Raw genomic sequence first — 13,333 nt, forward strand, 5'->3', positions numbered from 1 at the left:
ACTGTAAGAGATTCGTTTTGGTTTTTTTATATGCTCAGAATTTGATTGGCCCAATATGATTTGTCTTCAAAAGATGCATGATATAATGTAGTTTACCCTTCCTGGATAAGGGTGACCATTATCTTCATACAGTGCATACTGCACAATACTTAATGCATGAATTTCACACTTACGCTTTTTCTGGGGATTCAGTCGGTCAATGATTGTTTCTTCTTCTTCATCTTCCTCCTCTTCCTCTTCCTCTTCTTCATCCTGTTCATCTCCATCAACATGATCTTGATTGAGTCGGTTTTTCTCTTCTTCCATTCTCCTCCTCTCCTCTTCCTCTTCTTCTTCACGTCTTCGCCTTTCCTCCTGTTTTCGCCTTTCCTCCTCTCTTTGCCTTTCTTCTTCTTTGCGCCTTTTCTCTGCTGCTTCCTCCTCAGCCTTTCTCTTCTCTTCCTCCTCTAACAGAAAAAAAATGGGAGGTTTCAATTAAGCCATCTCTCATGTCAAGGAGTGTGATTAGAATGAAAATGAACTTTTAAGATTATAAATGGTGTTGACCAACAAAAGGAAAAGTTGAATCATGAAACAAATAAAGCGAGACTACTCTCAATGGAACAAAGCAATAATTAAGACTGGCCAACCTCTCTCGCGGCGGCGGCGTGCTGATGCACTTTCTTCAGCAGGTTCATCTGCAAGAAACAAAAACATTACACATAAATTGAAGATGGGAGTGATCATCACAGTAATGAACACTACTTACATGTGAAAAAAATATGAAAAAATTTTAGGCCTGTACAGGAACTGAACCCATAACATCTGCAGTGCTCTACCAACTATGTTAACCAGCCGGGAGCTCGGGATTTTGTTGGTTCTTAATGAACCTGCAAAGTGATGAATGTCCTCAGATATGAAAACAATTTGTTCACCACAATACCTACAGGGCAGTGTTGAGTCCATTTAAAACATAATATATGAACCATCAATTATTCTATATAAGCAAAGTGCTAGTACATGTACTAGCATATCACTTAGAGTCTAGTATTGCTTTCAGTGTATAATATCCTATATCAAATAGAGGAGTGATAATAATGCAGATAATGTCTGGCTTAATAAAAGATTTCATAGTAAATTGGTTTATTTTTACATAATTTTATCAGTCTTGACAATAAAAAAGAAAACTTGTGAATGAGAACCTCAACTAAGTAGTCAGATCTTTGGAGGAATAGTATGCACACACCTCTTCCACCTCCACCGTCTCTCTTCTTGCGTCGCTCTTCTCTCTCCTTCTTTCTCCTTTCCTCATCAGCTGCATCTTCTGCATCCCTTTCAGCACGCCGTGCTTCACGCTCTTTCCTCCTTTGTTCCCTTCGCTTGGCTGCCTCGTCCTATGATAAAATTTAAAACGTACACAACTTTAGACAAAGTCAAAAAATACCAGCCAAGAGTTTCCAAAACACAGTAACTTCTGACATGTGTTATTAGAAGTTTGTGAAGTGCCAGTTTCTTAAAATTGTGGTCATGAAAAACAACCGGCACACAACTAAATTACTTTTTTAAATCAAGATTTCATTTTTGTCTAATTGCCCATCCTTTTTATTGTCCCTTAAATCATTGTGTTACATTACAATTACCACGACTGTAAACAGGTAAAGGCAGCAGTAATTTTTTGATTTTGATTCAAGTTTACATAACTTCCATTTTTAAATTTATTGCTAAAAGGACTGCATGAAAATGGTCGAAATGTTTTTAATTAGTAATTTTTATTTTAAGACAGTGATCATTAGATTCCACATCAAGGCCTCTCTTGATACCAGCCTCATCACTGAATGGGCTCTCTGAATCAACAGAGTTTATTACATCACATCACAAGACTTGGACAAAAGTTATAACAGGAGGACTAGTTCATACAAAGGAAGACTGTCAGTTTCCTAAATTTATGATCTACAACAAGACTGTTCTCATAAAATGTCACTAGCACTTCAGAACATTATTAAAAGAACATTATTAAAATAAATGAACACTACATTCATCTGTGTTTCTGTACACAGGGTGTTAAATAATCAACATTATCATGATTCCATAAAATTCTATCGACACATGTACATGAAAATTGGACATGTTTGTTAATTAGTACCACACTGAAATACTGAGGGTGGGTTTAGATTTCTCCCCTTTGCTTTTCACAATATACAGTGCATGTTTTGTGACACAAACAGAATTGATATAATATACATATTAATAAAAGAGAAATTCCTCTGAAAACTTATTAACAAGCCTGACCTAAATAAAGAGGCTCAAAGTAAATTTTTCACATTAAAAAGAAACAAACAAAACAGCAACTGAGGTCAAAATGTGTAAATGGCTATGAACTTCCTATGTCAAAAATAAGTTACTAAACAGCAGGTAAATGCTCTCGTTCCTTAGAAGCACAATTACACAGAATTATAGACAATAGAATATTACATGGAATGAGTGATAAACTTCAAGTTTGCAATAAGGCTCTGTGCAAATTTTCGGTACAGAAGTACAGTGTAGCAAAAAATGTAAATTAGTTATATGGCACTCAGAATATCTGTGTTATGTTTCCAAATTCTTAAACATACATTCACAAAATCAAACAAATTTTCAGTTGTCCTTCACAACATTGAATTTATTCACAACAGTAAAAGAACAAATAAATGAAGTGTTCATGGTTTTCTTGTCAACAGCTCAACAACCTTAGATCTATCAACATTAAAAGCTGCCCACCTAGCATATAAATAGAGAACAGCTTTGTCACACTATGATCAAAGTGCCTGGTCTCTTTGTGTGGTTTATACTCTTGTCTGCTCTATATTGATTGTAGTTATTTGATTGCTGTTAGAATACTTTAGTGAAGAATACATTTAATAAGTGTTAACATTTCATCTAAAAGATTTTATGGTTAAAATATGGTAGACAGCGAACAGACCTCCAGGAAAATATCTCAGAAATGTACTATAGAATTGGGTGGGGTCACTGAGCAGCTTGACCTTTCAGTTGAATCATTGCATAGATGAATATGTTAAAAGCCAGCGAATCAAATACTATGACCAAATATAGATAAAAGTTTAAAGGCTAGTAGTTATTGTTAATTCAAATATGTTTGCTCTGAAAAACTGTGCATGGGTTAGTCAACATTTTAAAATACTTTTTTTTACCAAGACCACCTCGAATAAACTTCAAATTAACACAGACACAAACAGAAATGAGAGAGTTTCAGAAGCTATGAAGCTATTCAAAAAATAAAAGAATAGTAGTTTCATGTATTTTTTTCTTAGAATACCCTGTAATGAAAGCAGCAAGAGCTGATATGCTTTCTAAGGTCTTACACAAAGGGAGCAGATTAAAACTCATGAACCATTGCTGATCAAACATGCTTGGAAATAATCCATAATGGGACTCTGCTGTGAGGAAAATGCTAATTTTTTTTGTGGGTTGGCATCCAACAGTTGCTAATCCTTTTTCACTTGGCTTCAATTTTAGCTATGGTGACATGACAATGTCACAATTGGCTGGACATGGATATTGTTAGAGATATAAACACTAAGAGCACAGCCAAACTACCAAAGAAATCTTGCTTCTATAACAGATTGCCTCAGTTAAGCAGATTTATGCTAATTCACCAAAGAGACCTCTTGTAACACAACTGACAAATTACAGACTGCTCCATTCTCTAATATGAAAAACATTTCTGGCTAGGAAATCCATCATGACAGAGAAATCACAAACACAGCCAAATACTGAGAAAGATATACCTTAGGATATATCTCTATTGCATGTTTCAAATGATCATGGGCTCAACTACAGATTATCCTTTAGTAAACAACATAATTTACATAAATGAAGCTCAGTGAGCTCGCATGTCAAACAAGAACAGGATGACTTGACAATTTTAAGTTCAGTAACATTGCTCCTGAACATAATATCTTTATGTAAAGAAGTCATAGCATTAGTTTATCTCACACAATTACACTCTCGAGGAAATATGGAATGGAGTTAGAAAACAGATCACTTCAAGGGAGTGACCCAGCCATCCATAACATTCAAGTTGCTCAACAACATGAACACTGTCTCATATGAATCACACTGAAAAATACTGTTAGCATACCTCCATTTCACTTTTTGAAATTTAAAATTACTGGACTAACAACACGCAAGATGCAGATCTTGACTAGGCAAGAGAGTTCTTTGATTTTGTCAGTGATGTGGAGTGCAGAGGTTGTGGAGCTTTTGGACAGCAGCACAGATCAGCAGCCAAGGCGTCTGCTAATGTATTGATTTGCTTGTCTTTGGAATGCTTACAATCTGGCTTATAAATTCATTATTTTCTATCTCTGGTTGCATCAGCCCCAGGTCCCCACAACAAAACAACCTTAGTTTATTTGTTCAACATGCAGAGTCAATTGCCCTTTGTTCCCATTGATCTTACTGTCACAGGCCAACACAAACATCAAATCCATTAATTGACATTTTACATCACATCTCAGCTTTCCCAACTTACTAGACTGAATTGGGCAGCAAATAAGCATTAAAACTATCTCATGTAACCAGTCAACTTCAGGCACAGAGCAAAGGCACAATTAGAATTCTCTAAATCAAGTGCAAAATGACAAAATGTTGAACAGAATGAGGGAGGATCAAATTGCAACACCATGAGCCCACCAGCTTATCTATGATGTAAATATATGCATTAGGCTTAGATTGCTTCACTGTCAAGTATCACACAAGGGTAGAGTGGCAACTGAAGACATGAAGACAGGTCAACCAAGCACATTCCATCACATACATGTAGAAAGCAGAGATTCTAAGATTTTCAGTTCTACCCAAATAGGAAAATTCTGTACAATGTACATGCAACATGTAAGTAATTTCTATCTTATCAGTTTATTTTACAACACATTTAGGGTGATCTGTAAGTTCTATTGCCTGAATCTCTGAGATATAGTGAGGGTGGTAATTTCATGCTGCATTTTCAGTTCTGTTTGATACAGATTCTACAAAAAATACATTTTACAGCAAGCTAAACAAACAGATTGCCTAGATAGAAGGAGATGATGTTAGGCAAATGTAACTCTCTAGATGAGATTACAAGCAGGTTCTTCTGGTAGCATTGAAAGTACAGTGAACAGTGCAAGTTATGTTGTTTCTTGGAGATATCTAAACTACATAGTAAGAGTGTTTTTTGGTTAGAAATCAATGAGGTGATAGCACAAGATGGTTACATCATGATATCAGTGAAAGTGTCTAAAAAAATGTAGGTACCTAATTTATCAGCATTTCACAAGGGTAATTCACTTGGAACACATGGAAAAATGTTATTTCATTACTGTCCTCCAGGAAGGTTCTTAACAAACTTAGCAAACTGCCTGACAAGAACAACAAGATTCCCCACTAAATTGAAAAGGAGATTAAGATTTTCCCTAATGACAATGGAAGGAACCTAGAGCAGGAAGAAAGAAGAGATGGAACACTGCATCTGTTGCTGATGCCTGCTTAATTCAAATTGAACTATGAGAAAAGGACCACTTAACAAAAGAAAATCACTAAGAATGGTTAAAGGTTAGTAATTCTTACTATTTTTTACACACCAGTTAGAACATCATATGAAGCATTCCCTAACTGTCTAGAAGTTTCTGCAGTAACATAAACACCTCTTTTGAAACCATGTCACAGCTGTGGTCTACATTCTGCTTCTTTTTACAGATGATTTAACTTTCTATATATTGTTCCCACTCTATACAGTTACAAGAATGATTTTATCATGAGTAAATGATAGAATAACCTTCTACTTTATTAATAAATTGAAACAGAAAAAATAATTAACAGGAAGTGAAGCATGCATGACCCCATGTAACACCTAAAGCAATGTGAATATTGATTTTTTCTTTTCAACACTGTGGCAGTACAGACAACTGTATACATGTAATGTTAAAGAGAGAATGCTCCAAAAAATCTAGACTCTAAAAGAAAAATAAACACTGTGCACTATCTTGTATATAAATGTATCAGAGTAAACCAATGTATCGATGTAGGTTCACTCATTGGCATGAAAATAATTATGGATTAGTGTCAGTATGAAAGCAATTGCATCCCTATCCCTCCCTGCCCCAACAACAATCAACTGAAAGCAAGTAAGGGTTAATGTTGGGTTGGGGGAAGGGTAGGTGCCTAGTTGCCCAGATACTAACATTGATCTATACATGTATATAATTATATAAAATTGCAAAGAAACTGAATTTCACAATGATTTCAAAAGAATTTAAGTGTTTTCTTTGATTTTCCTTAAGGTTGTAACTTTGAAATCCCTGAAATATTACACCTGACTTACAGTATACATATCCAATGTAGAGGAAATTGTATCTAGCATATTTCTCAAAGAACTTACAATTTACAGTTCAGTTCAGTGGTTTGAAAAAGAGCAAAAAATACAGGTGAAGTATCTGCAATTTTGAGGCTGCAGTTGCAGCATTAATTTTTTGTAGGGTTCTTTATTGGGCAATTTTAGCGAGTGAATAAAAAATCACAACACATGCTCTGATACCGAATTCTCAAACATTCATGAAATATTAAAACTGACCAATAGATCAAGTGCATAGGATATTTTGTTGTCAAAAAATGCATCTAGCCTTTGAAATTTGCTGTTTAATTTAGGAGTTTGGATGAGAACATAAAATATTGGTGTGTAATATGCAATCTTAGAACTGCAGGTGCAGCATTTTTCCAAAATTGCCTCATAGAACTATTTTAGCTAGAACATCATGTTGATGTACATGTGCAAGTCAATATCAAACCTCAACACATTCTGATATCGAATTATAGTGTATCAGACAATCACAGTGGTAACAGCAACAGTGATCATATACTATGAAGAGGATACTGTTCTTAGTCTTCAAATCTATGTATTTCTTTGTAAACTCTCTCCTATTAAACTCAAGACACTTGCCCTAAGTCAATTCATTCTGTCCACTGTGGATTTTCACTGAGTTTAAAGATTTATTACTTTTCCTAGTGCAGTAACCTAACAGGTTTCTGAGGAGAGAAACATGTAAAATGGAGTTGAAGGGACATTTCCTACGAAAGGAAAATTGAGTTGGTCTACAGTGTTTATGCGTAAATGTAGCAAGGAACTCTACAAATTTCTTACACCATAAACATGTATGTGTTGAGATCCATAAGTTTCATAAAGAACTTTTGAAGATTTATACTTAAACAAAGATTCCATCTCCAGTCAGACAGTTAAGGAAAAAAACAGAACTAGACAAAACGGTATCGTTCGTCTGACTTCAAAGTTTGTCAGCCGTGGTTAATCATTCGATTGAGGTCGTGACAATTGTATCGAATTACCTTGCGCCATTGACCGCGATAAAATCTGAAGAACGATAATTGTTATTTTTAATGAATGCTAAAAACCAAACCTACTTGCGTGCAAAACTCATCGATAAGGAAAGAAATCTTGCTATGCAAACGAATAAAAGTCATCGAAAAGAAACAAAAAATCCTGAAACACAATAAAATTTCTATTGATTTGCTTTCCGTGTCGACTGAGCCATGACACACCTAAAGAATGCACATTTATTCATTCGTTTCAACACCAACCGTAGTTAAAGATAGGTGATTAAACTAGATAGTCGTTGTTTAGAAAACATATTTAAGAGTTAAATGTGGCAAGGAAGAATCGAGGTGAACTTTCGTTTGCAAGAGTAAGGTTTTTTATGGCAACAACGAGGCATTCATTAATATGCATATTTTTAGTAAAATATTCCAATTTACCATTTCCTCTGACGTTTCTTGGTCCGCAACCCGATCGCGATATCTCCTTCTGCGACCAGTTTCTATTTCGAAACAAAGAAATATTTCCGTAAGTTATAGAACTTGAACTTCGTCAATGAAATAAGGCCTTGAATCTAAACACTGTGTATGCCGAGGTTATTGAGATCAATTTCTAACTAAAGTACATCGTTGCGCTGATTACTTCTCGGGTATGCAATGCTCGTGGATGACTCGATAGAACGGTGCTAAATGATTAAAATTAAGTACTCAGCGATTTCGTGACTGCATTTATCTGTAGGGTCAATAGATAACGATTCTCAGAGCAATAAATTGTTTATCTGTAAACTGCCTTTTAAAAAAGTCAGAACGTGTCTTCGGGGTCACTCATGTTTAGCATGCAAACAAGCAAGAGTTACAGTCGTGTTGTCCGACTTTCGGGTTTTTCACCTCCCGTGTCAAATCCTCGACTGCTTCAGTAACAGATCAGGACTTACCGCTCGAGCTGTCTAAAGCCGAAGACATCTTTCCCGTTGGTTGTGGTATTCGCAGCCGACCAAAAGAAGCTCAAATATTTTGCAACCTTGTCTTCTATACCCAAAAGAGCAATCGGAAATGAAGTGACGCGGATTCATAAGTTATCGGCTTAATCGCTCGTTCCCATTGGCTGGTGAAATAATACCAGAGTTAATTGGCGTGACTGGATTTACGAGATTCACATACATCTATTGTATTGTCATTGTTTTCGAAGGAAAGTAACGGATCCCTTACGTAAAAATGAAAATCCTGGCCTGACGGCGAAAGATTTTAGGAGTTTTACCTCTGTCATCGGAAATTTTACTCAAATGGAAAATTCGGTTATACCTTTGTATTTTTTCTTTTTCGTGTCAGTAACAAAAAAGCATAACTAAGCATTCAATGATCAATTTACACTCTGTTGCCACTTGTTCAAATATAGACCAATTACTGAGATTAGAATAGTTGAAAAGAAGAAAGAACTCATTTACCGAGGTACACACTGCTCCCTTTCTGCTCTGCTTTCTCGCTGCGTTCTATTGTTGTCAACAAACTACTGCCGTTGTACTATACATCCTACAAATATAGATCATTTTCCCGCTCTTATCTGTTTGAAACTTTTTGTCTTGCATAACCAATCAAATAATGCCGTTTCTTGATCTCCTTTAATCATATTTATTGGCCTGACAGTGATTCTTCCAGAGTTCTACTCAGAGAGCTGACCATTCGGACCACTCATTTTTTTCCACAAAAAAATGTACTGTCTTAGCTCATTTGATAAAAATTGGTCCGTTTGTTTTTTTTTTTGCAGATGGGCACCCCAAGACTAGGTCAAGTTCTCTGACGCTGCTCCTCCTCAGCAACGTTTTTGGTGTTGAAGTGTAGTTCTTTAGGATAAAGAGTTATTGCTGCTCTATCCGAAATTGAAGATAATTAAACCTGCTAATTGTTTCAAGCAAATTGCGTTTGAAAGTGTATCTGTTACTGTTCATAATCACAACAGATGATATTTTTTTAGACTAATTTTATGTTCTTTTTATTGTCTGTCATTTTATGCTTTTGGAAACCTTGCAAGATAGACAGTATATTTTATGAACGATTTTCTCGCGTAACGGTAATTTACCACAAAGGCAATTATGACAACCAGCTTACAATTTTTTTATGAATTCTTTAAATGTCAAAATATTATGATCCATCCGGCTTGCTAACGTACTTCAAAAGGCAAGCATCTTTGTCGGTTTTCAAGTGACGTATTAAAAATTCCGGATCTACCTATTTGTAGGCACGTAATGGGCTGTTGAATGCTCGCCAAGGGTTATGATGCGTAGCCGCTCAATAAAACGCCGTAAAACACAAATGTGGTTTTTTTCACCTTCAGTGGAGGGTTAAAGCAAATTTATACTACGCTTTTCGAGCCATGGGAAAAAAGTTCTCAAAAATTCTTGATTGTGGGCGTGTTGGGAGGGGGTAAGCCTTTTTCAGAGTCACTGTTCCATTCAAATTCTGCCCGAAGTACTTTTCCTGACGGCGAAATTCATGGCGTAACGAAATGATCAACCGAACGTCTATACTCTAGTGAATCGAAAATGTACTTCGATTGAGCACCCCCTTGTAGTAAACTAAACACTCACTGGGACTGGGACTCTCCCTTTTTAGGTACTGTCGATGGTTCCCTCTGAAGAAAAGGATACTTTTAAAAGACAATATTGGCATCTAGCAAGAATTTTCATTATAGGTGATTTTTGACTTATTTGAGCGTGAAAATAAATGGAAATAATATATTAGCATAAGCCATTCAGCAAACATTGTAATAAGCCAGTTGATCATTTCTTATTCATTTTGGTGGTCTTACCTTACAGGTAGAGTTTGGTTACCTTTTCCTCATTATGATCGTGAATTTGACATAGCTAGAGACAGATGTTTTTGCGTAAACTGCGGTTTGCGGCTAGATATCAGTATATTTCCATTATGTTGCTAAGAAATGTTCAATTACCAAGAAAATGACTTTACCTCATAAAAATTGATCCCGTACAGGAATTTCCTGGAAATAACCCTCCCTTATACTTTTACCTCTTTAATACTCTCGTTTTTAGGCTAAATCCACGTCGAATTCCTGATCCGGAAAATAGTTTTTAAACTTTAATTTAGCACGTTGGACACCTCTTTTTCTTAGAGGTGACTTAGGGTGTAAACATGTAGTACTTTTCTTCGTCCACTATGCATCATCAAAATATGGCAATTAGGTTAGTTATTTAGCGATATAATAGTTATGGTGAATGTTGAATACTGCTGACTGACCTCTGAGGATGTAATACCAACAATGGAATCCTTTCAATTCTTTATCCTGGTCTTACAAGATTCGTATGCTCAAACTTCCGTTTCGACTGTCAGAGATCGATTGAAAACTCCGCAATATCTTTGTTTGACGGTAAAGGTGAGAGAATTGCCCTCCAGTATCTTCGTGTACTTGTGCGGGCGACCTTCTGTTTCTTCCATGGCAATTTCGTCGCATACAAGAAGATTTGCATGGCAGGGTGAAGTTGTATCGCCTGCACAGTCCATAAAGTTGGGATAGTTGTTAGGGTAATTTGGCGTGGCAATGACTCCACTGGTCTGATTAATGTGTACTTTACGTAAGCCTGTAAACAGAAATAAGTAACCCAGATATTCTTGTATCTACACATTAGCTCCGAGAATTTTATGTTAAATTAAACAATATGTGTCCCTTGGTTGATATTTGCTTTTCTCTGATCGCATGGCTGGGGGAAAGAGGAGTGATATCCATATTGTGAAAAAGATGATTCCCTCGTCTACGGCCAATATTTTTTATTTTTATGGTTATTTCCCACCTTTTTTTGACTGAACTGAATTCAAACATTCAACCTGACGTTTCCATAAAAAATTCTCTCAAATCTTTAAAAGCACGCGAGTTATTTATTTAAAGGTATTTTCAAATAAAAGGTAATAACTCAGGTAGGGGGAATCCCCTGAGGCAAATTTCACGGCAAACGCCCATGTTGGGGCTCAATTTTCAAGTTATTTCCATATTTTGTTTACATCTCGCACTTTAAAAAAATTGCAAAATTCGATTATGGAAAAATCTTTGCGCATGGAAAATCAAAAGCGGAAGAAAGTCACCGGTAAAAAAAAGAAAAAAGAAGAGAAAAAAAAAACAGGCCCAAAGAAGAAAGAAAGAGTACCATTCTGTCAAGAACGGAAAAAACTTTCTTTGTGTATGTCGATTCGTTGTCTTGCTCCTCAGCCCGGTTCCCGGTTTTTTCCATTTTTGCCGTGGTTTTCCTTTGCCTTTGGCAACTTTGCTCATTATTGTGTCGTCCTCCTCAACGCTCTTTGAGCGATCGAGATATAAAAAAAGGTGTCAGCAATGGGTTACTTTTCCCGGGAAATCTTGATCCATAGTCGTTGACGCCAGGAGGTCCCGTTGTCCTATTGGTTTGAGGTTTCAAGAGGAGACGAGATAATCTCCTGGCGTGGCGTGAGTTGTTTGCGAACCTTTATGAGCTAAAATCTTGCATCAGATTTTGGGAGGAATACAACCACTTTGAGCGAATTTATAGGGTATTTAGATTTGACCGATTTTTGTCAAATTTCGCCAAAACATTCCGGGAATAATGACAAACGAAAGTGTGTCGGGAAATTTTGATATTTGAAATTTTGTCTCGTGACGTCCATTTACGCGACACCACGCATATTTTTAGCTACTCCAACTTCAGATACCGATATCTAGACAACCCACCAGAATATCGAAAAAGCTTGACACACTGTTGTTGATTGATGCCTTGTGAATGAGATTGTGCAGCCATTTTGCTCGTGCTGCGGCATTCGATACCCGATAAATTCAATAGAAGAACCTGACACCGTCTCCTGACACTTCCTTAAAAGAGAAGTCGCTTAAATTATATTTTTATCGCAATGTGCAGTTATTAAGCTTTCTTCTGATGTATAGTTTGTTAGGATTTTAGTAAAACTAGCGCGCGTACAAATTTTTTCCCGAAGTAAACCCCTTAAAAGGTTCCCTCCCAATAGCGAAGGGAACATTTCGTCGAAATGCACCAATCACAATTGTTTAATCCAAGCCAATCATGCAGTAACCTTCACCCGCAACCCTTTGAACATTAGTCATTTGAACCTATTTGACTCACCAGAGTACTTCAAGAAAAAATTAACTTTCGAATAACGAAAATTCATCATATTTCCAAAATCTGTCTAAGAAAGACAGTTATTCTGTAAGGTTAGCGAAATGACTCCACATGATCTAAAGACATGAAATCTACCGGCTCCATGAAACAAACAATATCAATTTTCAATTTTCAATTTCAGTGAAAAACAAAAAGGAAAATGAAAAAAGAAAGGAATTGATGAGAGCATCTACTTCAAAATAATCATCTTAATCGTTTTACGATGCAGTTTTTTTTTTACTTTTACTCTTTTTCTTTCATTTGGTGATTATGTAATTTACAATAATAAATTAGTCTTCTTTCATAATACTTAACAGTATGTTTTGTATTTTTACTTTGAATGATTTTTTTCCCCTGATTTCGTTACGCTCTGGAAGTAATTCAAGCGTAAAATGATTTCTTTTCGCTATAAAACGTGTAACGTTTAATCAATCAAATCTCAAAAATCGAAAAAGAAATATAAGAAAAATCCTTTGTTCAGTTTTACTTTCCTGCTAAAGCTCAAGGGATGTAGCTTAATATTATTGATGGTGACATTAAAACAGGGAGAGAATTAATTAACATTCTCACCATTAGTTTGGTACTTTTACGCCCTCTCATTCTTTGCTTTGCCATAAAATCAAGCGTTCGAGATAAATCATGTTACTGTTTATACAGAAAGTTAGCAATATTGGTTGCTATGCAGCCACTCGAATGTATGATACCGAATTCCTTATTCCATTGAATATCTCATAGCTTACAGGTAATTAAACAATTTTGCCCCTCACCCGAAACAACAGGCCACTTTGCATACATTAAAAATCTGGTTAGTTATCAGACCCGGAAAGAGTGTGCTATTTTAC

General features: G+C 36.0%; 1 protein-coding gene and 1 long non-coding RNA gene across 9 annotated transcripts in view; one reads left to right on the top strand and one right to left on the bottom strand.

Annotated features, from left to right (window-relative positions):
- The window catches only part of LOC113675841 (uncharacterized), a 51,278-nt gene extending 42,332 nt beyond the window's left edge, over window positions 1-8,946 (bottom strand). For 5 of the 8 annotated variants that reach the window (XM_089184299.1, XM_089184297.1, XM_089184298.1 and 2 more), the window contains exons 1-6: window positions 8,784-8,946; window positions 8,274-8,443; window positions 7,780-7,841; window positions 1,226-1,373; window positions 630-677; window positions 174-446 (exon numbers count right to left, since the gene is read on the bottom strand). In XM_089184299.1, coding sequence (XP_089040425.1) covers window positions 174-446; window positions 630-677; window positions 1,226-1,373; window positions 7,780-7,841; window positions 8,274-8,301 — 559 coding nt within the window. In that variant the 5' untranslated portion in view covers window positions 8,302-8,443; window positions 8,784-8,946. Of the gene's footprint in view, window positions 1-173; window positions 447-629; window positions 678-1,225; window positions 1,374-4,117; window positions 4,268-7,779; window positions 7,842-8,273; window positions 8,444-8,783 lie in introns of those variants that run through there. The other 3 variants (XM_089184301.1, XM_089184300.1, XM_027192442.2) reach the window with 1 other exon arrangement.
- LOC113675842 (uncharacterized) lies at window positions 4,431-11,023 on the top strand. The gene is made up of 3 exons (XR_003446649.2): window positions 4,431-4,869; window positions 5,347-5,568; window positions 9,104-11,023. It is a non-coding gene; the product is annotated as an uncharacterized LOC113675842 (long non-coding RNA).
- Window positions 11,024-13,333: the final 2,310 nt, after the last annotated feature.

This window comes from Pocillopora damicornis, chromosome 10 (genome assembly GCF_964200805.1).
Source record: "Pocillopora damicornis chromosome 10, jaPocDami1.2, whole genome shotgun sequence".
Lineage (NCBI taxonomy): Eukaryota > Metazoa > Cnidaria > Anthozoa > Scleractinia > Pocilloporidae > Pocillopora > Pocillopora damicornis.